A 23,979-nucleotide genomic window follows, 5' to 3' on the forward strand; every position below is an offset into this window, starting at 1 on the left:
AATTCCAGACAGATTTACAGAACTCATAGAAAAGGCACTGCATTTGCACATAAACTTGTTTACTAGATATTACTGAGAATTCAATTTTCAGGGCACTGAACTATGGTATTTTGTTGGATTAATCTCTTGGAGACACGTGGATTTCACTTACCATGATGTGGCTCTGACAGGTTTCAATTACCTCCTGCTATCTCTGATATTCAGATGACAGATAGCATCACCTCTGGACAAATAACATACCTGTCCTTATCAAGATCTTTAAGCTTTTGGATTTGCCTGATGTATCACTGTTATTTTAACAGCAGAGGAAGGGGGAGCATTAAGTACATTGGACTGTTGGCCAGCTCTGAGGAAGTCTAGAGACAGACTGGAACATCACTATCAGAAATTGATCTGCTTTAAAAAGTAGCTCTGCTATTCCAATTCCCTCTTTCCTGGTTAAAGTTCAAATTTTAGTATCCTACCTTTTATATGCTGTTTTTTACCACTGTAGACATGAACTTACTTCTACATTTTGCTTTTGACAGTTATGAAAGTTTTGCTGTACCACCTCTATAATGCAATGTCATTTATTAAGTACTGATATTTGCTCTTTGCTGCAAAACAGATCCTTCAAGTCTTATCTTTGTACTATTCATCATTAGATTGCTTTGGTATATTACACTGGCCCTAAATGTTTGTATTATACTTATAAAACCAAAAATATTTCCAGGCTTGTCCTCCATACATAAAATCTGTCACAGTGACAGGTCTCTGGCAACCATGAGAAAATCAGACTAGAAACAGCTGGAAACAGTCAGGACACAAATCTGTGATAAGAGACTGCTAGAATCAGCAGTTCAAGTCCCTGCTGCATAAAGCAGTATTAGCTGGAAATTATAACAAACAATCAAGTCCAAGCTTCAGAGAAAGCCATCATTAATCACGAAAGAACAACTATGCCCAGACACCAGTAAAAGGGAAAGTGATAGATCAAACCTACCAAGGCATTACAGAGATGGAGAATGGAGATAAAAAATTAATGGGCTCTAATAGATTCCTTGAACTGATGGAACATCAAGATGAAGGATGGAGTTCGAAACATCAACCTCTAAAGAATATAAAATTAATAAAAATAAAACATTGTCTAGAAATTGTATAGAAATTGTAGGGACCACAGGAGCTGACCACACAGCAAATCCTGTGTTCTCAGAGGGCAAAATGTCATCAAGTATCCCAGAGATATGGGCTTCACAAACACTTGATTTATGCTCAAAAGCATCAGTATCAAAATCTGAAGAGATGGAAAAAATACACTTGCCCTTGAATCCAGAAGTCAATCTTGTTTGCTCTTCCAGGGCAAGACAGACTAAGAATCAGACTGCTAATTACAACAGAAAGCAAACAAGCAGCCAACAAAATCCCTGTCTCACCATCATGGAAACTACCTGAAGGCACATGGCAGTCAGTACCTGGCCACATAACACTGATTTGGACATGAAGCAATGCAGAGCTTACAAGAGCTCATTCATCATCTTTTATTTCATTAAAGAGCCACAAAACTGAATGTCCTGCAGGCAATAAAGTAACAGGGAGGAGCACTCAAAAGCCAAATGACAATCCTACAGAATTTAGGAATTCCTATCAAAACTAACATTAGGAAATCAGAACACAGAAAGAAAACTCCACTAGAGGTATAGCAGATCCCACTGTGACACAGCCCTCTGACAAACAAGCCAGTCAACAACCAGTAAATAACCTTATTTCATGACCTGGAATTGTCTCTTACCTTGTATTCATCCATCCACACATGTGCCAGCCTCAGTGAGTTATGAGCCATAGTATCCTGTCCCCCTGGTGAGCCATAGGGACGCCTTTTACGGAAAATGTGCCCCACCCTGGAGCAGGGGATGATCAGAAGTCTTCCACCACACATCCAGATCTGTCCACACAAAAGCAGAACATACCTCATTGTTCCATTGCTCACTACCTCCTGCCCTTCGAGGGATACTTCAGTAGGGTTATACATTATGGCAGGTGTCAGCAATGTTGTCCTACTTGCCCAGTTCTCTGACAAACTAAATTTATTAGATCTTCATGTTAAAAAAGAATATTTTTGTCATCTCATCGCACTTTCCACATAACACACATTTTCTTTTCAAGAAACAAACAGAAAATTTTCTAAAATGTTATGCTCTAGTGACCTATCAGAAAACACTGAAATACATGGGCTAGGATTCAACTTGCAGATTAAGTTCCCTAAACTGATTTACCTACATGAAAATTGTCCACATTTTTGTGATAGATAACAAAGATCAGTCAGTGTATCATCAAGGGAGCCTGGAGAGCTTTTCAATTAAGTAGAAGCACTTATTTGACACAGCTGTTTGTTTCTGTTCAGTATATGGGAATTTAGAAACACTGTTCCCATAGAGATGCCACATTCAGGCGTCTTAATCCAGTTACATGGCACCAGAGATCCACATTTTTTTTTACACTCTACTTCCATTTCTTTTTTAAATTTTCTTTTTAAACTTCAGCTTCCAGCAAATTACCATCATTGGCCCTTTGATGAACTCACATGTTCTCCAATCTCGGAAAATCTTCTCACGTTAGCAGTTTATAATCAAGTCACTTTTAAAACTCCTCCTAGATAAGATAAAGACTCAAGTTCTTTACAGATCGCCCCCAGGGAGTCAGGAGCTTCCAGAAGTTATAAAACTCTCTGAATGTAGTCCAGCTTTTCAAAGCCCTTTTTATTGAAACTGTGCATTACAAGGTAAAAACAATAATCTCCTCAAACTCCACACACTTCTACTCAGATACCTAATAACTATATTGTGTACTGAAAATGGAAAGATTTTATTTATTCAGTATATACTCCTTTAAAATCACTCAAATTTATGAAATTCCAGTTATTTGTGAACTCTAATCTTGATTTTTCTAATGACCCAATTTGACAGATTTCTCTAAAATTTTAAGGGGGTTGTGTTTGGTTTTGGGTTGGGTTTTTTTTATGCTAACTTCACTCTTTAATCCTCTTTTCATATCTGTCATGACAGAGTATCATTTTCAGGCAGACTCCCATCAAACCTGTTGATGAATCCACTTCACAACAGTGAAAAGATAAACATGACAATGAGCACAAAGAGTTGTTTTTCATTCAGTGGAGTGACAGGGAAGATGAGATAAAATACAGGAAGCCCAGTGAAGCATCACTTTCAAATCTTCTCATTATGACTTTCTCATTATTTTTCCAACCAAGTTGACTCCTCCACATGACTCTTAATTTAGTCCTAGAAAAATTTAGATTTCCAGGCCCTCAAAAAGGAGGTTGAAGAGTCTAAAAAGCCCCACACATGCCTATGAAAACATACTAAGTTTACATATTATCAACATTGCTGTGGGCCACACATCCCTAACCAGCTTGTGAAATTCATCAGACATTGCTTATAAACCCACTTCAAAACTGGGCATGATTATTCTTTTCTTATGCTTCTCTATAGCTATGATGAAACACTCAAACAAAGAAAAAGCCAAAAACATTCAACTCCAGAGCCCAAAGTCCTCTTTAATCCTCCCATTAAAACTTAACTTGAAGATTATCATAAAGGCAATTCCCATGTGCTGAAGGCATCCTTCCCGGCAACAAAAGTGCCAATTTCTTTTCAAGTCGCTCTTCCAGTGCCAAAGACACTGGGCACAGGGAAGGGAGGCAGCAGGACACTGAGGGTCACACTCCAGTGCACATAAAAGCTGATTACCCGAAAAGATATTTCCAGGTTTTCTCCTCCCCAGATGTCCATGCCACTGTCATACTGCCCCAGCTCATTGAAGTACTCGCGGTCCATGGCAAACAGGCCTCCAGCCATAGTAGGGGACCTAAAAAGGACCATTGAAAGAAGTTCATTTTCTTTCAGAGAAAAAAAACAACCCAGTAATTTTTGTTGAATCTGCTAGTCCCAAAGCTCAAATTTAAACCTACATAAACACAATTTAGACCCTTCAGACACCAGAAATCATCAGATGACAGTTGTAGTCTCGAAACGTTTTCAAAAGCAGATCTGTAAGTGGTATTTGTGATCTTCCATTAATCCAACACCTATTTCTTTATAGAGTGAGCTCGAGGAAAAAGGGATAGGACAGGGAAAGAGGAACAAAACAAAAAAAACCCCAAACCCCAATGAACAAAGACCAAAACAAAATTAAAATACGATAAAAAATTAAAAGTTAAGTTCATCAAGTTTTCTACAGTGAAACTCAGGAGCTGCCTTTAATTAGCTCTGTCTTTACCACAGGCTATTTTCCCCTACAGTTACAAACATGTACATTTGCACACATTGTTGTGTTCCTCCCCCTCTCACAGAGGCCAATTATACAGATCAGGACTGACTGAACTGCAGAAAGAGTAGAATCCATAATAAAAGAGTACAAAAAAAGAGTAAACCTGCTAGATCAATATGATATAGTTGGAACATACAATGGGCTAGAAACTGGCTTTGTCTCATCCTTGTTAACAAACCCCTGTGATGAAACCAGGACTAGGTCAAGATTTCTTTGCTTGTTCTCACACAATTTTCTACTACAGTTTTTGTCACTTTAAAACCCGATTTGAAAGATTGCTCTCAATTTTCCACCCCAACACCAAAATATTTCTTTATGAAGGTCTCTAAAATGCAAAACTTTTTATTTGATGGAAAGCCATTTTCAAAGGTTAAATAGCAAGCCAGCTCCTTCTTCAAAGTAGGCAAAGACCTTTAAGTAGAAAAAGTCACTTTCATACTCAGAAAATGGCATCTTTTCAGATGATTACACTCACTTCAACTACAAAGTTCTCTGCCTCGACCATGGGAGTTTTTCCTACAAGAGAGCTGAAGGAATGCAACAACAGTGTTGACAGCAGAGAACCCTGTGCTGGAACTGCTTTGTCAGCCTGAAATGCTCTTCACTTACAGGCTAAGGAAAGAGAATGAGAGATGAGAACATGCCCAATTTCTGATTCAATTGGAAAATCCTATAGAAATACCACATTATCCACAAGGAGTGAGTGTGTAAACGAGGTGACATTCCTCCACCTCACAAACCTGAATTTTGTACTGAGGTCAACACCTGCAACTAGAAAAAGCATCATCAGCCTCTTGCTGTTGCTGTAGCAGCACTGGCCCTTTTCATGAAGGGATTCTCTCTGAGACAGCTTCTACTCTTGTGTCTCAACCATATCTGTCTGCTGCTAAGAAAGGCTGCTGACACTGTTTTATACCAGCTACATGTCCCCTAGGAACCAGATGTTGCCAGATCTGTACAGGTGAGACAGCCATCAATGGTTAAAAGATTAAGGAAGGTAACGTTCAAGTCCTAGTGTTAAGCTTTACCAAGAGTATTGTTTCAGAATAACTCTCAAAAGATGCCTAAAACAAATTCCTATTACCACAAACGGAGATTTTCCCAATGTAGTAATTCTTTAGCATTCCATCACAGAAATTATAGAGTCTGTATTAGTGGGATATGCAGGCACTCCTAGCACAAACACAATACCAAAGTTGTCATTAAGCCAAGCACATCGACAGACTGGAAACAAACATCAATGCATACCTCAAAAATTAAACTACTGGACAGATTTAATACTGAATATCATAAGCTCCTTAAGACTTCTGTCTTCAGAAAAAGCTGCAGTATAAGCATTTTTTAGAAGTGTGCTTTCTTGATCTAATAGGACAGATATAGCTAATTCATTATTAAATGCAAGAAATTAAACTGATATAGGTAATAGTAACAAAAACTATTTCTAAGTAAAATAAGTCAGATATTTGACAGGTTAGGCATCTGCTTCTAAACCTGCACACCCAGGTAACACTCCACAAGGCTTCAGAAGGGCTTCTGATCATCCACGTGTTACACAGAGCTTCACACCACACAGGAGGAACCTTACTTGATTGGAGCAGTGGCTCCCTCGGGTCCTTCCAGTTCTGACAAAGGAACAAGATCCCATTTAAAGTGCAGGCCCCAGTTAAACCCTCCACGCACAACTGGGGACGAGCTGTAGGTCAGTGTGTCAGCACTGATGATGTCAATGACAGGGCACACCACAGTCCTGCGATCTTCTCGGATGGGAGTCAGCAGGGGCTGTAACCACATCTCGTTCACCTCACAGTGACTGTCCAGGAACACCAGCACTTTCCCTACAGAGGCCAAAGCACACAAAACACAAAGATCCATGGGAATATGAAACACAAACACTTATGCAGCGTCCTCACCACCCTGTGTGACAGAGGAAGTATCTGCACTTGGAAGCTGATAAGCCAGAGACTCCACAGGGATTGGTTCAGTCACAAATGCAGAAGACAGATCCTGACTATTCACATCTAGCTATGAAGTGCTCAATTAGTCTGTTTGTCCATTTTAGAGGAAAAGTTTGCACAGAAAACAGGCAGAAAGTATTCTGCAACCATAATATCTTGCCCATAGAGATGTTCCTGAGACAACATCGTGCCAGCGCAAGAACAGGGAAAAATTCTACATGGCCACACTACATTTTGTCCAATACTGGTTTTGTTTTGCAATTTCACTGACCCACTCTAAAAAAGTAACCCATTTTATTAAAAGCAAATGTCTAAAGAAAGGGGGAAAAAAAAGCAAACCAACAGCTGAGACACTCAAAGTGTCTCAAGGTTTATAAGACACTCAAATTTGCAGTCATTGTTTGAGATAGTGCAGAGGAAGAAAAATCTGGGATGATGCTAAGCTGTGTAGCTTAGAACACAGCATGACATGCAGAGCTCCTACACTGGGCAAAAGTAACCACAGGTCAAATATTCAATGTCTGAAAAGCTGCACTGCAAGTAAAGAGAAGTCTCCCAATCAAATATTGTCAAAGTATGCAAGGAAAAGAGAAATCAAGTGTACCTGTGGCATGAGAGGCTCCAATCATCCTTCCTCTAATCAAGCCTTCCCGCTTCTCATTTCTCACCAATTTTGTGGTTTTTGGAAGCTGAGTTTTAACATAGTCACCCAAGTCTTTCTTCAAGTCAGCTGAGGAAAGGAAAACACAAATTCAACAACAGTATAGAAATTCCTAAAGCTTTGTTTAAAGTACCAAGATGTTTAGCCCAAAATGGGCCATAATCTTGATCAGGAGGCTGCCCTGACACAGCACAACTTCAAACCAGGAGTATCAAAAGGCGAGTCAGTCATCCCACATCCTCCACCTGCCCTCTAATTCCTTTAGTATGACATGACTCAAGTTAACTGGAACTACTGGACAATGTTAAAAGGAATTACTGCTGCTGAAAGGACAAAAAAAAAAAGGCAAAAAGGCACTGTACAAAGAAATAGCATTTCCAAATTCTTCTCGTGGTGACTGGCATTTGCAACAGAAGTAGTGATAACCATTTCACTCTGGCAAATTAATTAAATTGCTGCATTCCATCCACAAAAACAAATGCTGATGCCTTTAAAAAGCATGAAGACACCTTACATTATGTGCACCTGCTTAGCTGACAGAACAGCACATACAAAGCTCAACTCACTCACAAGTGGTTGCTTTTCTAAAATCCCAAAGGATCAAAGATACTGCTGGCAGCATGTGCTTTTTGAAGAGTGGAAAGTTCACTGAAGTCTACAGGCACTACTGCAACTTAACTAGCATCAATGGCAATTTTAAGAGGAACAATACTTTTTTCACCTGAGGACAGTGGTTTCTAACATTAAAGCAGGATTACTAAAGAGAAGATGGACACATGGAGGTTGAAGTAATGGAAAGACAAGTTAAGAAGCTTATGGAGCAACAAAGAGGAATATAAAATGAGGAAGAAAAACAAAAACACAACTGAGGCTTCAGAGAGAACCTTGGTATAGAGAGGCAGATGGACTTTTGACAGAGGATATGCTGAAATATTATTCTGAAGAATGTCAGCTCAAACATTAAAGTTGCTGTTAACAAGATTAAATGCCAAAGGAATATATGTGGAAGCCAGAGTTGTGACCTTCAGGAGGAACAGGAACTTTCAGGCAGGAGACTCCCAGAAGCAATTCCAAATGTTCAGACCTCAGCCTTTGCACTGCAAGGCAGAATTGTGGATAAAGAATGAGAAGGTAACACATAGTAAATATGGTGCTGGAGAATACTCTAGGACAAGGAAAAGTCTCTGGAGAGATGCAGACAGGATTCATTTGGGTCACAGGAATTCTCTCCCCTGGTCTTGAATATGACATCATATGGCAGAGACAATAGGAAAGATTTTTTTTTTGGAGAAAGACTCCTAGAAAATTGATAAAATCATCTCTAGGGGCCTACCCAAATGAGATACCCAAATACACAGGACAGAAGGATTTGCAAACCTAAAATAAAACAGTTCTTGAATAATTCTTCACCTGATGTATTACAGCAAGAGAAAGACAGTGTAAACCTGCAGAAAACAATGCTACAGCAGAGCAGAAAAGGTCAGTTATCAAACTCGGCACTTATGGCAGATAAGACTGCATGAAAGTTCACACAATAAAAGAGGAAATAGTTTTCCATGTGTGATGGCAGGTGCAAACTTCTGATACAAAAGGGGGGGGAAAAAAAAAAAGGCAAAGAGGGCACATCCATACTGGGAGCTAAACCAGGCCCACAACACAGGCTCAAGCAGCAGAACGTAAGAGCCAGCAGTACCTACGGCTGACGTGCTCTCAGAGGACAGTTTTGATCAGGACAAACTGGCATTCTGCTGGGAACTGCTCTGCCATTGCCTGGGACTGAACACATCATGGACCACCCTCAACGGGCAGTTGAGCCTCAGGCACTTTTGGGGATTTTTGCTGTTGATGGGTTTCCATGTGTCGGCTTCATGTCCACTGGGAAGACTGATAACATCCAAAAAAACTGCTGCAATACAGCTTGCCTGATAAATTTTGCTCCCAAGAGAGACTTGATCCCTTTTAGCCAGCAGACAGTCTCCAAAAATTACTTGAGGCATTATCTTCCTCTGTATCTATGTAACAAAAGCTCCTCCAAACAAAAGGACCCTAGGATGGGAGTCAGGAGTGTTATCATTTTCAAGTATTTTAAAGTACTGAGTTGCAGACAACTTGCTCCTTTTCTGTTCTTCAGTCTCTCCTTCTACACAGCAGAATGCCTCCAGTAACAGCCTTCAACATATCCTTAGGCTGATCCATAACAGGTTAAGCCTGAATCAGGGAGGAAGGTGTTGCACTAGAGAAAGAAATCTCACCTTGCAGGGAGTGGAAAGAAAAATTTAACAGTGGGTTCAGCTGAGCCATAGCAATGACTGCTTAGCTGGTAAGGCTGTTGACAATTGAGTTTAAGAAGCTTTTTAAGGCAAAACTAGGTGCAAACACACAAGCTTTGCACAACAGCACTGATGTGCAGCACAGCTACCATATTTAAAGCTGAAGAAGTAGGCAGGCTTCCACCTAGGACACCATTTTGGAAAGGGAGTAACGAAGGGAAAATTAATTTTTAATTAAAAAACAAAACAAAGAGCCATAGAGACCAAGCAATCCACCCAAGCTCACGAGATCCATAGGACAGACAATGTTTTTGTCCATTTCCTCAGTCCCCCAACCCACTTTGCCTGTCTTTAGTTTTCCTTAGTAAGAATCCATCCATTAAAATTAAGCAGCAGTGCAAACATCTGTAGTATCATTAGCAACAAGAGCAGTAATTTTTCTGTGTAAACAACATCTCCTCCTGCCTTTGGCTTCAGAACATGTTCATTTGAAGTCAGAAAGACAAAAATAGCTATTTGAATGTTTTAAACCTAATTTGGCCTTCAAATTAGCAACAGACCAGAAGAGTGATGGCACTGCCTCAACACAGTCATCAATCAAATGCATTCCCATATTCAAAAGAGTTTTGAAGTAAGCCAAGTTCTGAATACAAGGGTTACGAAACTTCAAAACAACAAATTGCACAAGAGGTTTTATAGCAAAGAATATTACTCCCAAAACACAAAACAAGGTTTTAAATATTACACATTCTTATCAGCAAGGGGTGGTGTTTGATCTTTGTTCTCTCTTGTATCTTAACATTTGATCTGACCTCAGAGAAATGAACTTGCTGCATAAACAGGGGAATTTCGTTCTACTTGACACATATCTAATCAGTCTCTTAGAGAGACCTGAAACCAGAAACCAAAAGATGGGACCAAGGGAGCTAAAATTATATGTGCTAAAGAAAAATAATAATCTAAAAATCATTTTAGAAATGCAAAAAGTTGTGGACTTGTAACAGAGGTGAGCAGGGAACTTGCACAGTCCTGCTGGCAAGAAGTGCTAAGTTAACACATTCCTCAACAGGCGTTTGCATTTGAAGGGCCAAAACGCTTGAATTCCGTGTCCGTCTTTGCCTTGTCCATCACTCGAGAGAAAAACGCCGAAGCATCAATCCTTCTACAGCACTGAAGCAACTGCGCAAGGTCCACCCCTCCGGGACTGCGGGAGCAGAGGCTGCTCCGAGAGCCAGGGAGAGCTGCTCCCGGGGTGGCCACAAGAGGTTGTTCGAGAGCCACGCAGAGCCTTCCCAGCAAAGCTGAGCTCCGGCCCCTGCTCGGCCCGAAATGCTGAGCAAGTACGAAAGGCTGACGTGCTGTTTCCATAGTGCCACATCAACTCTCCCGCCAGACCGAGCTCAGCGTGTGCATTCAGCTCCTTTCAGAGGCGCTCACAGTGAGTTCTGGCCCACCTGTGATCTGCTCTGAGCACCTGAGCAGCACCAGCAAGGTGCTGTTAAAAAAAAACACACTATAAACAACTGCCTAAGGACCTCCTCTGCAAATACACACTCAGTGTGTGTAAGAGGTGAGATAAGAGGACTGGAGCACCTCCCCTACAGAGACAGGCTGAGAAAGTTGGGGCTGTTCAGCCTGGGGAAGAGAAGGGTTAGTGGAGACCTCACAGCAGCATTCCAGTTTCTGAAGGGGGCCTACAGGGAAGCTGGAGAGGGACCCTTCGTCAGGAACTGTAGTGATGGGACAAGGAGTAACAGGTACAGATTGAAAGAGGGAAAATTTAGGTTAGTTATTACGAAGAAATTCTTCACTGTGAGGGTGCTGAGACACTGGAACGGGTTGCCCTGGGAGGTGGATGCCACATCCCTGGAAGTGATCAAGGCCAGGTTAAATAAGGCCTTGAGCAACCTGGACAGTGGGAAGTATCCCTGCCCACGGCAGGGGGGAGTTGGAACTAGATGATCTTTAAGGTCCCTTTCAACCTCCTAACATTCTTTGATTCTACAAGTATTAGCTTCAAAACCTGATTTTGAATGTTAAAGCCTGTACGACACAAGGCTCCTCAGTAAAATGGCACCAGTGGCAATTTATTTTGACCAGTCAATAAAGCACAGGAAGAGACAGGAAAATCCAGAAGTGCCTTAAACATCACTGAAAGTGTCTCTCACCCAGTTCACTGTTGTCATCCACCAGAATGATTTCGTGCAGGAGCTGGGGGGGGGTGCGGTCCAGGACACTGTGCACTGTGCGGAGCAGGGCAGAAAGGGCCTCGTTGTAGAAACAGATCACAATGCTGGCAGAGGGCAGGTCAGCAGGGTAGGACTTCTCTCTACATCTGCACACAGAAATACAGCAGTTGTCACAATTTTCAGAGGGTTCTCCTAGAGCTAGGTCGCTACTGAAACTTCATAAATAACAGGCAAACATTAAATGTGTAGGAAAAACCTCTAACTTGAACATAAAGAGACAAAACATGTAACATCTGCAGTAGGGCTCAGCACAGTGAGTTACTCTCCACAGAGTACAGACTTGCAATTAACATTGCTGCTTGTTAGCAAACAGAGGATATCATGGATTGGGGTGGGAGTAAGAATCACAGATCCTCAAGACACAAACAACAGAAGACACTAAGGGCTTGTTTCAGCTGTCAAAACACTGTCTGGTACCCTCAGGTAGCTCAGATAGGTACAGGAATGGCAAATATGACATGAAGCCCACATAAGTGCCACAATTTTATTGGCCAGCTGCTGGAGACTGGCTTGGATATCCCAGAATACCTCCACTGGTGCTAAATGCCTCTTTAGACAACCAAGGTTGGGATTCAGAGGGCAGATTAAGACACTTAAATCTAGTCACTGCTGTCATTGGAGTCTAAATAGTGTTCAGCTCACCCTAAGGCTGTCAAGTGTGTTTTGTCAGCTGAAGATCTCTGCATGCTTCATTAACTGCACTGACTGGATCTCTGCTAATTACAACAAAAGCAGAGACAACTGACTAACAAGCAGTTATCTAAGCATCTTAATCTGCAAGCTGAATCCTGCTCAACCCAAAAGATCATTCTTTCTTTCTCCTTATTTTCAAAGCTTGCCCATATTTCTAATGGGGCACACTATCACGGACTAATGCCATATGAAGATACCGGGCATGAAGGAACCCAAAAGGAATTAGAAACTATAAAAATGGAAACCCAGAAGTATAGAAGAAAAGTTTCCACCTACTTCAAATGAACTCAGCTCTGGGAGAGACATTTCATCAATTCATTAAATTTATCCACGCCAGAAAAACCACTAGAAAAATAGGTGTAGATTTATTTATTTTTCAATTCAGTGTTGGGATTTTTTCTTGTTGTTACAGCGGTGAGGTCTTCCTTGCTCATATGCACCAGATGGATCATAGAAAAATATCTGCTCTTTAACAGAAAACATTCAGAGCAGTGCACAACCTATCACATACCTTTAGCAGCAGGCAAAAAAATTGGATCTCCAGAAACAATACTCATTCAAAAAACAAAAAAGACCAAAGAATAAAAGTCCTAACCTCAAGCACTCCTGTTAAATAGCTGAAAAATCTGCATTCAGCAACACATGAGAATGAAAGAGTGTTTAAATGAAACGTTATACCAAAAGTGTTAAATAATACATCAGGTATAATGTGAGTAACAAGCCATTGAGCACATGAAACTATACCACATTCTCTCCAAAAATTAGTACATACTTTGCATCTCTTGTATCAGGCACCTCCCTGTGGTATCCCAGTCGATTACTGATAAGCATATTGAAAGCATGCTTCTGATAGCCCAAGTCTCTCACTTCCTGATCTTCTTCATTAAAAATCATTCCTGCAGAAGAAACACACCGAGCTCAGTTAATAGGCTCAGAAATATCACTTGGAAACAATCAAGGATTGAAACGTTTGCTTTAACCTCTCCTGAATTCCATTAGGTTCTTAAAAATCCCCCTGGTTTTGCAAAGTGCATTTTTGGGCAACTGTTTTGGCTCCCTCTCACAAACAGACAGCCCTCAGGAGTAGCCCTTGCAGCTATAAAAAAATGAAATCCTTCTCCAAAGACTGATGGCTCCATTGTGTTTATTGCCTTATCAGACACACTCCCTTCACTTACATGGCCTCTGATTCTTAGCATCACCTAAAACCAACATCAAACAAGCTGCAGAGGATAGACTTTGGCACACAATGCATTAGCATCTATCCATAGAGGTGACAGGTCTGTAATGAGATTTTTGAGAGAGAAAATACATTTACAATGGTAGAAACCCTCAGAATAGCAGCTCCAATTTCATGCAGTTTTCTGAAGTCTGCAGTAACATCAAAATAGCTATGCAAGAACTGTAAACTTCTTGTTTATCTCACCTGGCCCTTCGACAGCAAATAAAACAGCAGTGGAGCTGTTGTTTATTGATTACTTTAGCAGAAGCATCAATTGTTGGTAAAAGCAAGTGCCCTGCCAGAGGCCAGGATTAAATCCTCAATCTGTCCTGCCTGCCTTCACTCAGTGCCATGGGCTTCTGCAGAAAACAGTTAACAAGAGGGTTCCTCATTCACATGCTACCATACATCCTGGGTAATATTTTTCAAACATTCATAAACTAATTCAGGTTGTAAGGGACCTCTGGTCTACCCTTCTTCCCAAGAGGAGTTCCAGCTAGATCAGGTTGTTCAGAAGTCACGCATTTGACTTTGAAAACCTCCAGAATCTCTGAGGATGGAGATTCTACCACTCCTCATTTCCCTGTTCAAGCACTGGACCATCACACTGAAGACGTTTTTCCTCTTCCATAACTGAAATCTTCTCCTCACTCTAATTTCTTGTCATAATCCCATGCACTCCTGGAAGAGTCTGGCTCCCTCTTCCCTACAGCCTCTCATTAAGCTGCTAAAAATCTCACTCCGCAGCCTTCTCTCTAAGGCAGAATAAACTCAGTCCTCTCAGCATTTCCTCATAACTCATGTTCTCCAGTTCTCAAGTGTGATGCAAAAGCCAACTGAGCTCAATTCCATGCAACCACATTCCCACCGTTTTCATTTACCACCCTGTGGCTTTTAGTCTTGACATTTAGTGGGCAGTGCTAGGTAGTGATAGCTGCAAAAGACGTGGGATACACCCACATAGTGTCTTGTGACTGGCTGTGGTGCTCCCACCGTGGATAAGTTGCATTGTGGGGGCAGAAATGAGTCTGTTTACAGTAGCAGTGTCCCTCCTCCAGCAAGGGCAGTCTAAAGGGGTCAGTCAGTCCTCCACTGAACCACATCCTTTCCCAAAGGAAGGTCTCCAGCGGGTCAGTTCAGCCACCCAGCTCAATCCCTCTGGCACACTCAGTGTGCTGTGGTCAGCTTAAAACATTTTCTTCATACCAAGCACAAGCTTAAAACACACACAGCAAATATTTCATTTTACAACCCACCCATGTCCAACCACTACTTTTGTTCTGATCTTCTGAATATATAAAAGGAGTGCTAATATTTTTAAAACATCCTCGTGAAGAACAATAACAAATGCACGCAAAAGGCCTGAAAGATTTCAGTTCGAACAGCAGATAAAAGCCCTTGGAAAATTCGAGTTTTGCAATCAAAACATCAATCTGAGCTTTACTTTAGCAATGTTAGTGACTCACAGATTAATGAAAAAAGAAAACTGCCCTCCCAGATGACAGTTTGGTTTTGAGTAACATATGCCAACTTTCTTTTATTTGTTTTTGCTTTGCATGTTTATCACTGTCCTATCCTAGACAGACAGGAAGCCTTTTCCTGCAGCACCTGATCTAAGAGCTGTCTCCTGATGATTCATGTAGACTTTATCCTGGCACTGTAATTCTCCTTGGCTTTCACCAACCCAATGAACCACTTGGTCTGAAGATCAAGGGACTTCTCAGTTAAAAAGTTCCATTTCTTTCCTGGCCCATACTGAATAGCTGGAAAGAAATGGCCACCTCTGGACTGGTCCTCACCTCACCTGGCTCTCAGGCTTTTTACAGTGAACTGATAAACACTTGTAATGCCACAGGGCAACAAGAATTGGCATTTTTTTAACATAATCACGCAGGTCTAAAGACCGACTCAGAAAGTTCTTTAAACTCTTGAAGCTTATAATTCACCATTCATACAAAGGAATGACAGGATTTTGGTCAGCTCTGAGTATTAAACTCTGGGCTACAAAGGTTACTGAGCTGCATTTCCCAAAGCATCAGCAGAAACCAATACCCCAGCACTCCACCACAACAGTCAGAACGTGCCTCCAGACCCACAGCAAGTCTGCAAGTCAGTACACAACATGCTCAGTTTGCACATCTGAACACAGCAGTGAATAAGCTGTAAGCACTTAAATACACAAAGCATTTTAGTTTGGAAGACAAAACTAAATCATCTCATTGATGAAATATGTTCTAGCGAAAGACACAGACCTTTGTTGGTACAAAGTAAGCAGGATTTGGCCCTAATCACTGTCATCTCAATAAATCTTTCACTAGTTTTGTCCTGCACACATTTCTTGTAGATTATTTCGTACTCCAAGGATATTCTCAAAATCAATGGGTCCCCCTCACTGTTTATTGTAATCAAGCTATTTTTAGTTACTGCATATGAACAGAGTTTCTTTGTAGCTAATTAAAGCTTCTGTATTTGAGCCCAACTAATACAGGAGTAAGATATGAAACAAGTAACAAAGAACCTTCCAAAAGCAAGAACTACATCTAGGGCAGACCTTGATGTAACCCTGACCTCCTCATCAGCACTTACACAGCACAGCTGTAAATGTTACAATTTTTTTGGATTAGTAGAATAAATTTCAGGTAATTCCTAACGGAGAGAGCCACTAGTACCACCTGCATTTTAACAAACAAATCTACTTCATTATTCAATTTTCCCTGAGATCCGTTACAGAAAACTTACTATCTCATTTCTTCTATTGTTTCAATAAGTTTGTCACCAACACCAAAAACCGCTTACCCATTTCGGGAGAGAATTCTATCTCCCCCTTAACTGGGTCCTGGACATGATTTCCAAGTGAATTTCCTATCTTGTTCTCTTTCTGTTGCAATTCAGGTACATGAATCGGCCCCCGGGTAAAACGGGGGTAGAATTTTTTTGGGAACGGCCTCTGAGGCTCCAGCCCCTTGATGGGCACATTCTTGAAGGACTGGTTCTCTTCACTGAAGTTGAAATAAACAAAGAGCAGAAGTGTCCAGGTCACGGATGTGAAAAGGCACCCATAGCAGAAATAGCGGAGTGTGACACTTCCCATGGTAGACTCAGCATCGTGTAGGACCCATTCTCAATTACCTGAAAAGGAGTGAAAATACACATTTTGAGAGTGCTGCTTGTTACCTCATCAGGTCTATACATTAGGAAATGCATTCTATAGGTTACTCTTCCATTAAATGATTTTTACTTAAGCACAGACCTGAAGAACTAAATCCCTTTTCACTTTCCCATTCAGAAATTAAACAGGACCAGTTTGCACATTTTGGGTGGACAGCACTGCTTTAAAACATGAAGTGTAAAATCACTAAGAGCACAGTAACACATCACACTTAAAGGTAAAAATCATTAACTTTTCCTCACAATAGTTATAGATCTATCTCTCTTCCACAACAGCGTATTTCTAGTGTGCCTGCATTCATTGAAACATGTAACTATTTAATTAAATATAATACACACAGGGAATTGATTCTTCACAGAATCACCAACTGGTTTTGGTTGGAAGGGACATCTGGAGGTCACCTTGTCCAACCCCCTTGCTCAAGCAGGGCCACTTTGAGCCAGGGGTCCCAGAGTATTTCCACACGTATCCATTTTTGTAGTTCAGATCCTATCTAAAGCATGGAATGAGAACTCAATTCAAAAAGCTACATAGTTCAGTTCCTCCTGCCCCAAATCTAAGAACAGTCATCATGAGTACTCCAGAATTCCCAGCAAACATGGGGTGCAATTGAACAACACACAGCACCAAGACAGTCACATTTACAGATACTCTTCTCCACAGAAGGAAAACAGGCATGGGATAGGAAAAGAACAAACAGCTCCAAGGTAATTTACTGGGTTCCTGCAGGCCTTTGCAGGCTCCAGAAGAGATTCCATACTCCCTGGAGGAGATGCCCACCTAGAGCTGGAAGGAAGCAGCACAGACTACGGTTTTTTTAGACATCCATCCACTAAGACAATTTTCCCAGGCTATATTGAAAATTACTATCCTAAGCAAAACCCTGAAGTGAAGCATATGAAGCTGGTGGTAGTATTTTATTTATTGCCCAGGAGAATCCAGTAAACTTCCTGAAGTTCCTCAAATTTAAAAAAGGCTGAAAAAAAGACCAAAAACCACCTTAAAAACTATAGAGGTCAGTTCCCAAAACTGAGGAAAAATACACTGACTAAAAGAATTACATTTTTCTCATCACTGTCTAACAACAACAAATTCTTTGCATGGTAACAAAAAGTCAGACAATCATTTAATCACCCTTTAATTAGCAAAACATTTGTTTTAAGAAAACAGAACATTCGGGTGGCAGTCAATCATTTATGCTGATGCATTTTTCAGATTTCTCAAAAAGTCTGAAACTACCAGAAGTCTTCAGGTCAACCTGGCAAGGAACAAAACAGAGTACTTATGAGTACAAACAGATTATTGCCTTCTCAATATGGAAAACTACTAAACAAAGGTAGAAGGTGTTCATGATCCCAAAGAACACTATAAAGACCTCACTTACTTTGGCACTGTAATTCTGAGTCCTAAGTGACTTGCTTCCAAAGAGAATACATGTCAAAATTCAAGCTTATATTTCCCAGAGTGTAGCAGGGCTTCATCTCCCAAGAATAAAATATCCACAGAGTAAAGTAAAAAAAAAAAAAACCAAACAAAAACAAAACAAACACAAACCAAAATCAACCCTCCCCTAAACCATTTTACCCATTATTCTTACCATGTCAAACTCCCCCACTTCTGCACGGCAACAATCTACGCAGCAGTTGAGCCCAAGGAGCTTAAAAAGGTCTTAAACAGGGTTTAAATCTCACACTGACCCTGTGCATACAGATGAATTGCAGGCTCTTTCTCTAACACTGTTGCACAGAAATCTCGCTGCTTAAACTGTAAAGCCATGAAATTAGTCAGGCACCAAATGCTCTGGGGCAGAAAAGATTTCAGAAAATCCTAATTCTGACCAGCAGAATAGGTTTACCAGTTGGAAAACTACAGATCACCAGTGCCCAGTGCTTTATGCTCTGTGCTGACAGTGGCCTATGATCCTACCAAGGTGAATCTTGGCTCAGGAGGCTGCAGAGGAGCAAGAACAGATAAACAATTACATCCTCTCATTATAGTAATTCTTCTTGCCAGACAGTCTGCAGACAACTAATGCTTTCACTTAAAAAGATCTGGGTGCTTGCCAGGTTCTTTTTGCATGCCCACAAGAAGGTCATCTGCTGTAAGACTTGTCCAATATACAGCTCCTCAAAACCTGCTGGAGTTGTTTTTCCCTTCACTATGGTGACACAGATGCACAATCCTAACATGCTCTGACACTGTGGAAAAGAACTGTCCTAGTAAGATAAAAATTACTTTAACAGAGATGGAACCTTTTCATTTCAGAGCTGTGTAAGGACACATCTATACTGCAGTTTGCACAGAAAACACAAAAATAATCCTTTCTGTTCTGGCAACAGCAGGAAGACGGGCACACAGAGCAGAATTCACCATGGACTGAGTGTTCCCCTAGCTCCTTGCATCTCTTTCACAGGTCAGAGCTATGCTGTGACATTCCAGACACACTAACATTAGTTTGCTGTGACTGACATCAGGCACACTCAGACTACAGAGGAAGGGGTAAATTAGTAATCAGAGTGAACAGATTGCTGTACATCCCTTCCACCTGCAGAAAGCCCTCTGACCAGGCTGAAAGCTCATGCTTGGTTACTGTTAGAAAAGTAACAGCTGCAAAGCAAAGCTTCATATTCTTTCCACCTGCTCCTTGCTAGAGCAGATCTGCTTCACCTTCTTTTCCTCTCCTTCACTGTTTTGTGGTTTTGTAGAATGATACGAAGACTGAAATGCTGCATTTAACTTAAAGGACAGAACCTCCACGATGCACAGAACTATGCCTGTTCAGTACCTTGTGATTCAACCAAGACATTTGGTGATTTATTTGACAGGAAAATACAGACTTACTATTTAGACAGTTTTGAAGTCAGAATGGAAAAAAATTTAAACCCTGCATATGAAAAGCACATTGAGGCTTATTAGTTTACTTTATTCACCAACACATAGGCATTTACACAACCCCTGTCCTGTGGATTTCAACCACTCCTACCATCCAAGCAGCCACAGAGTCATAACCTGTGTCGGAGCTGCACACTTTAGTTTTAGACAGTTTCAGGGTGATCATGACTTCTTAAAGATGTATTTTAGGCCACAGAAGGTTTTCAAGTCCTAAGCCATGTCAGTCCTGCCTGGGATCTGCCCCAAGGAACAAGGAGAACCTTTCCAGCCCTTTATTTTCACGCATACAAAGAACAATCACGTTGATGTATCTCTGTCTCTCCTCAATATTCCAAGAAACAAGAACCCCTTCACTCACTTCAGAATGCAACAAAAAAATATCCACTTTGATAAATTGCAGAGGGAGGGAGGGAGGAGAGGAGACTTCAGCTCGTCACAAGGACCTGGAAGGAAACACACAGTTCATGGAGCCTGCCACTCAACCCTCAATTCCTACCTCTTCCATCTCCCCATCCATGACTTCCTTCCACAAGCCATCTACACACAGTGAATAAAAGCCTCACCCTGTCCTGACCCCTTTGCTCTCCAGTGTTGTCGAGTCTTCTAGGAAACACACTTTGCCAATTTACCCAACAACTCTGTCTGCCTGTGCATGGTCACAGTACCCTAAAGATTGCCTTAAACATCCATCCTCTCTCAGCTGGTTTCCCCATGCAGGATTTTGAAACTTAAGCAAAGCCAAATCATTCTTTTTTTTATTATTATTTCTTCCTCACCTTTTTTTGTTTGTTTGTTTAATGGAAACAAAGTGTTCCTGAACACAGGAGATACAAAGGATATGCCTTTCAAATCCAAAGTGTTAGGATCTTTCTCAGCTCTGTGATACATGGCTGCATGAGAAAAACAGATTATATGTATTTTTATCTCACAGCCTAAAGCTCTTCTAATGCAAGCTACAGCTGGCAGGTTTGGACAGTTAGATAGAAACAACTGAAAGCAAAAAAGCAGAATTGCATTATTCAGATAACCATGTCAATGGGCTCATAAGAATAATTTTCACTTGTGCAGTACTGTAACACTGAGTCCAGTCACCAATAAATTGCTATTTGGACAGTATAGTAAAAGTCCATTCCTATTTACTTATTCAAGTGCAAACAAAAATATTAAATGCCACAAAATAATAATCTATTATTTAAATATAGCAAGAAGAATTGTTTCACATACAGTTCCTCACAGATTTTACTGGAAAGAGACTAGGCTTGGAGGGTCTATCACATATCTCCCTTCATTTCTGAAAAGCAATACAGCTGCCAAAAGTAAAAAAATACCTCAAATAATTCTCTTTCCCAAAAACTCATGTAGCAAAGAACATCCATAATGAGCACAAGTCATTTCCTCTCCCTTGGCAATATTGGAGCTTCCACAGCAAATAATAAATGATAACACCTTTAGGTATTTTACAGGCATTCATTCCTCAAGGCCCTAGTGATTCATGGAGTTCATGGCTGTTCACACTGGTGTACTCAGGAATCCAGAGACACTTCAACATGACAAATGTAAATCATTCAAGGTGGCAGCATCTCCTACAGCAGGAAATTACAATCCATTTTGGAAACAACTGGGGTGACCAAGAAAGGAAAATCATTATCTTAGAACCTGCCCCCATCAGCATCAGCTTAGAAGAGACCAAGACTGAAAGGCACAGCATTCTGAGAGTCTCTAGTCAAATAATCGGCCTTTCAGTCTCTCTCTTTTTGCTCCATTTTGACTCTCGTGTATTTATTGCCTGATAACTTTCCATTGGCAAAGCCTTGGAACTGAGTTTGTAGAAACACCTGCCAGAAATTCCAAGAGTAAAATATTCCTCTCTCATTTCCATGAATTCCCGTAGAGAAGCCTCAGTTCCTTGCACAAGTAGTATATCATTGATTTTTTTTTAAGAGAACTATAAAGGATAAATATTAGCAACTCAATAAAAGTGTCTCAAGGTCAATCAATCACAAAGCTGAAAAAACCCTCCAGGAGCCCCCCCTGCCAGACCTGAATATGCTTTTCATGTCACACCAGGTTCTTGTAGCATCCTCACACCACCAGCACGACATTCCTTCCATACATCAAACCCAGGAACATTTACATTCATTTAATAACTATCCCCAACAAGGACACAACTGTGTGTTCCCCCAGACAGCCCTGCAGAGTTTGTTGTTAGTAACCTGTGCAGCTCTCACTAACACTGGCCCAATGTATTGGCCTTCAATACTTTTAAAGGAAAAAAGAGAAGAGCCAAACACACTCCACAATATTTTGGCTTAAAAAGCAATATTTGCTACAGGCTCTCTGACCTGCCACTGCTTAAGCACTGACATCTGCTTGGATTAACCTCAGCAGTTTAGTAAACACACCTTATGACTAGATATTTCATAACTGTGCCAAAACTCGTGTTTGTCAGAGGTCAAACAGAGGATCAGACTAACCTCAAGATTTTTGAAACAGGAGTAAAAATTATTTGAGAAAACCTTAAAGCCTGCTTGTAGTTTTTCCAAGAACAGCTTTTTTTCTTAAAAAAACCAAAACCCTAAGACAGATACACAACTCATACTACCCAGGTTCCCTGCAAGACTGCCTGTGTATTTTGGAACCATACTGAGGCAAGGAACAGATATGTATAATCTTCCTTTTTAAAGGGCATTCTAGTAAAAAAAAAAAAATCTTTAAACTATTTTATCTTTCTACAGATTATTAGGATAATTTGCTGCATGACCTTCTACCGATGTTTCTGATTTTTACTTTCTTATTTATTTGGGGAGCAAAACACAAGAATATAAAACACTACTTACAACTGCAATTTTGCTCATTTAATGGTCTTAAATCTTTATATACTTCTTGGCCTCCCAGACGTTACGGCTACTTTGCTCCTTTTCCAAAACAAGCCTCAGCATGGACAGGCTTTCCTATTTTCTGGCTGAATCACTATCAAACAGCAGCATTAAGAGTACAATGAACAGAGGTCAGACAAAGAAGAAGTAGTTCTCCAATAATACACTCATCACACAAACAGAGATGATGTTCAAACACCTTCTGCACTTCCATTAGAATAATTTCTTTCCAGGAAACCTTTCCATTGCCATCTCTCTCTTAAGGGAGAGTCACAGTTAATAGACCAGGAAGATGAAAAGGGACACCTCGGGAAGCTTTTGATTCAGATTCCAACACACATCACTAGGAGCAACATCCATTGAACATACAGTCAGAACAAAAGCAAGAGACACTTCCAAATAAAAGTGTTTCATGTGCTTCACAATCGAAGCACCAAGACAACTCCTTAAAAAACCCCCCTACTGGATTGTTTTAACACTAAATTGGATCCACTTGCCAGTGTTTTTAATTAAAAACAACCATTCATTTTTGACCTTACAGAAGGTTGGGTGACTGCACTTAATGAATCAAGTGGCTGTTTTTGACAGAGTACAGGCAGGTAACTACTCATGTAAAGACAGGCGGGGCCGACAGGAACCTACCTTGTCACATCCAGCAAGGACAAACGCCAAGTCCTGCACCTGGGACAGACAAACTCCCTGCTCTGCAGAGAAGGACCAGCCAAGGTCTGGCTAAGCTCGAGCCAGCACGCCCTTGCAGCAAGGACAGCTGATGGATCCACAGGAGCACAGCCAGCTGACTCAGGGATGCAACTCCACCAACCCACACAGCACCTCTAGGACCACAGGCAGTGCTGTGCCCAGTCTGGGATCCTCCAGTACAAGACAGACATCAGTAAACTGCAGTGAGTTCAATGAAAGGCCAGCAGGATGTCACAGGCTGGAACACTTGCCCTGTGAGAATTGAGGATGCTGAGCTCCTTCAGCCTGCAGAAGAGATGGCTTTGGGATGAGAACTAATAGCAACCTGCTGCTACCTCCACAGATGGTACCGAGAAAACAGAACCAGGCTGTTTAGTGAGGTACAAGGTAGGAGGAAGAAAGAGCTAAAAAAGACTAATATAAGTTCAGTCACAGCCACCCTCATTCACAGAAATATCCTGTGGACCACAGGCTGTCCTCTTGCATAAGATCACTGTTCCCATTCATTTTAATGAGATGACACACTAAGATCTATTTTTAATTAGCCTCTGCAAGTCCCTTCTAAATTCAACTTCAGAAGCTTTTAGGGCCAACAGTTTAGTCATTTCAGCACAGCTACATAAATCCATGTCATACCACCTAAAATAAATCCTGGAATGAACACAAAATCTTGAGCAACACTTCACAGATAATCTTAAAATACCAATAACTTTCATTATATTTTACAGATAAAGAAAGGCACACAGATAGACTAGTTACATGAATTGTTGAAGACCTATGAAACTATATTATGAGTACACTAAGTCTGAAAAGCATAAAGTGTTACAGGATAAACTTAAAAGTTCATCTTCTTTATGTCTTTAGGTTCTCAGCCCTCACTATTTTTCCAGTGTCAAATGACTCACTCATATACTCATTTGTATTTCAGTTTTTGGACTTCAACCAGAGATGTCTAAATATTGCATAG

General features: G+C 40.8%; 1 protein-coding gene across 3 annotated transcripts in view; it reads right to left on the reverse strand.

The window, feature by feature from the left end:
* The window catches only part of GALNT11 (polypeptide N-acetylgalactosaminyltransferase 11), a 46,146-nt gene that overhangs the window by 13,734 nt on the left and 8,433 nt on the right, over positions 1-23,979 (reverse strand). For 2 of the 3 annotated variants that reach the window (XM_064638561.1, XM_064638581.1), the window contains exons 2-8: positions 16,170-16,502; positions 12,924-13,047; positions 11,378-11,544; positions 6,883-7,008; positions 5,909-6,158; positions 3,744-3,861; positions 1,769-1,921 (exon numbers count right to left, since the gene is read on the reverse strand). In XM_064638561.1, coding sequence (XP_064494631.1) covers positions 1,769-1,921; positions 3,744-3,861; positions 5,909-6,158; positions 6,883-7,008; positions 11,378-11,544; positions 12,924-13,047; positions 16,170-16,464 — 1,233 coding nt within the window. In that variant the 5' untranslated portion in view covers positions 16,465-16,502. Of the gene's footprint in view, positions 1-1,768; positions 1,922-3,743; positions 3,862-5,908; positions 6,159-6,882; positions 7,009-11,377; positions 11,545-12,923; positions 13,048-16,169; positions 16,503-16,623; positions 16,733-23,979 lie in introns of those variants that run through there. The other variant, XM_064638571.1, reaches the window with a different exon arrangement.

The sequence above is a fragment of the Pseudopipra pipra genome, chromosome 1 (assembly GCF_036250125.1).
Source record: "Pseudopipra pipra isolate bDixPip1 chromosome 1, bDixPip1.hap1, whole genome shotgun sequence".
NCBI classification, from domain to species: Eukaryota; Metazoa; Chordata; class Aves; order Passeriformes; family Pipridae; genus Pseudopipra; species Pseudopipra pipra.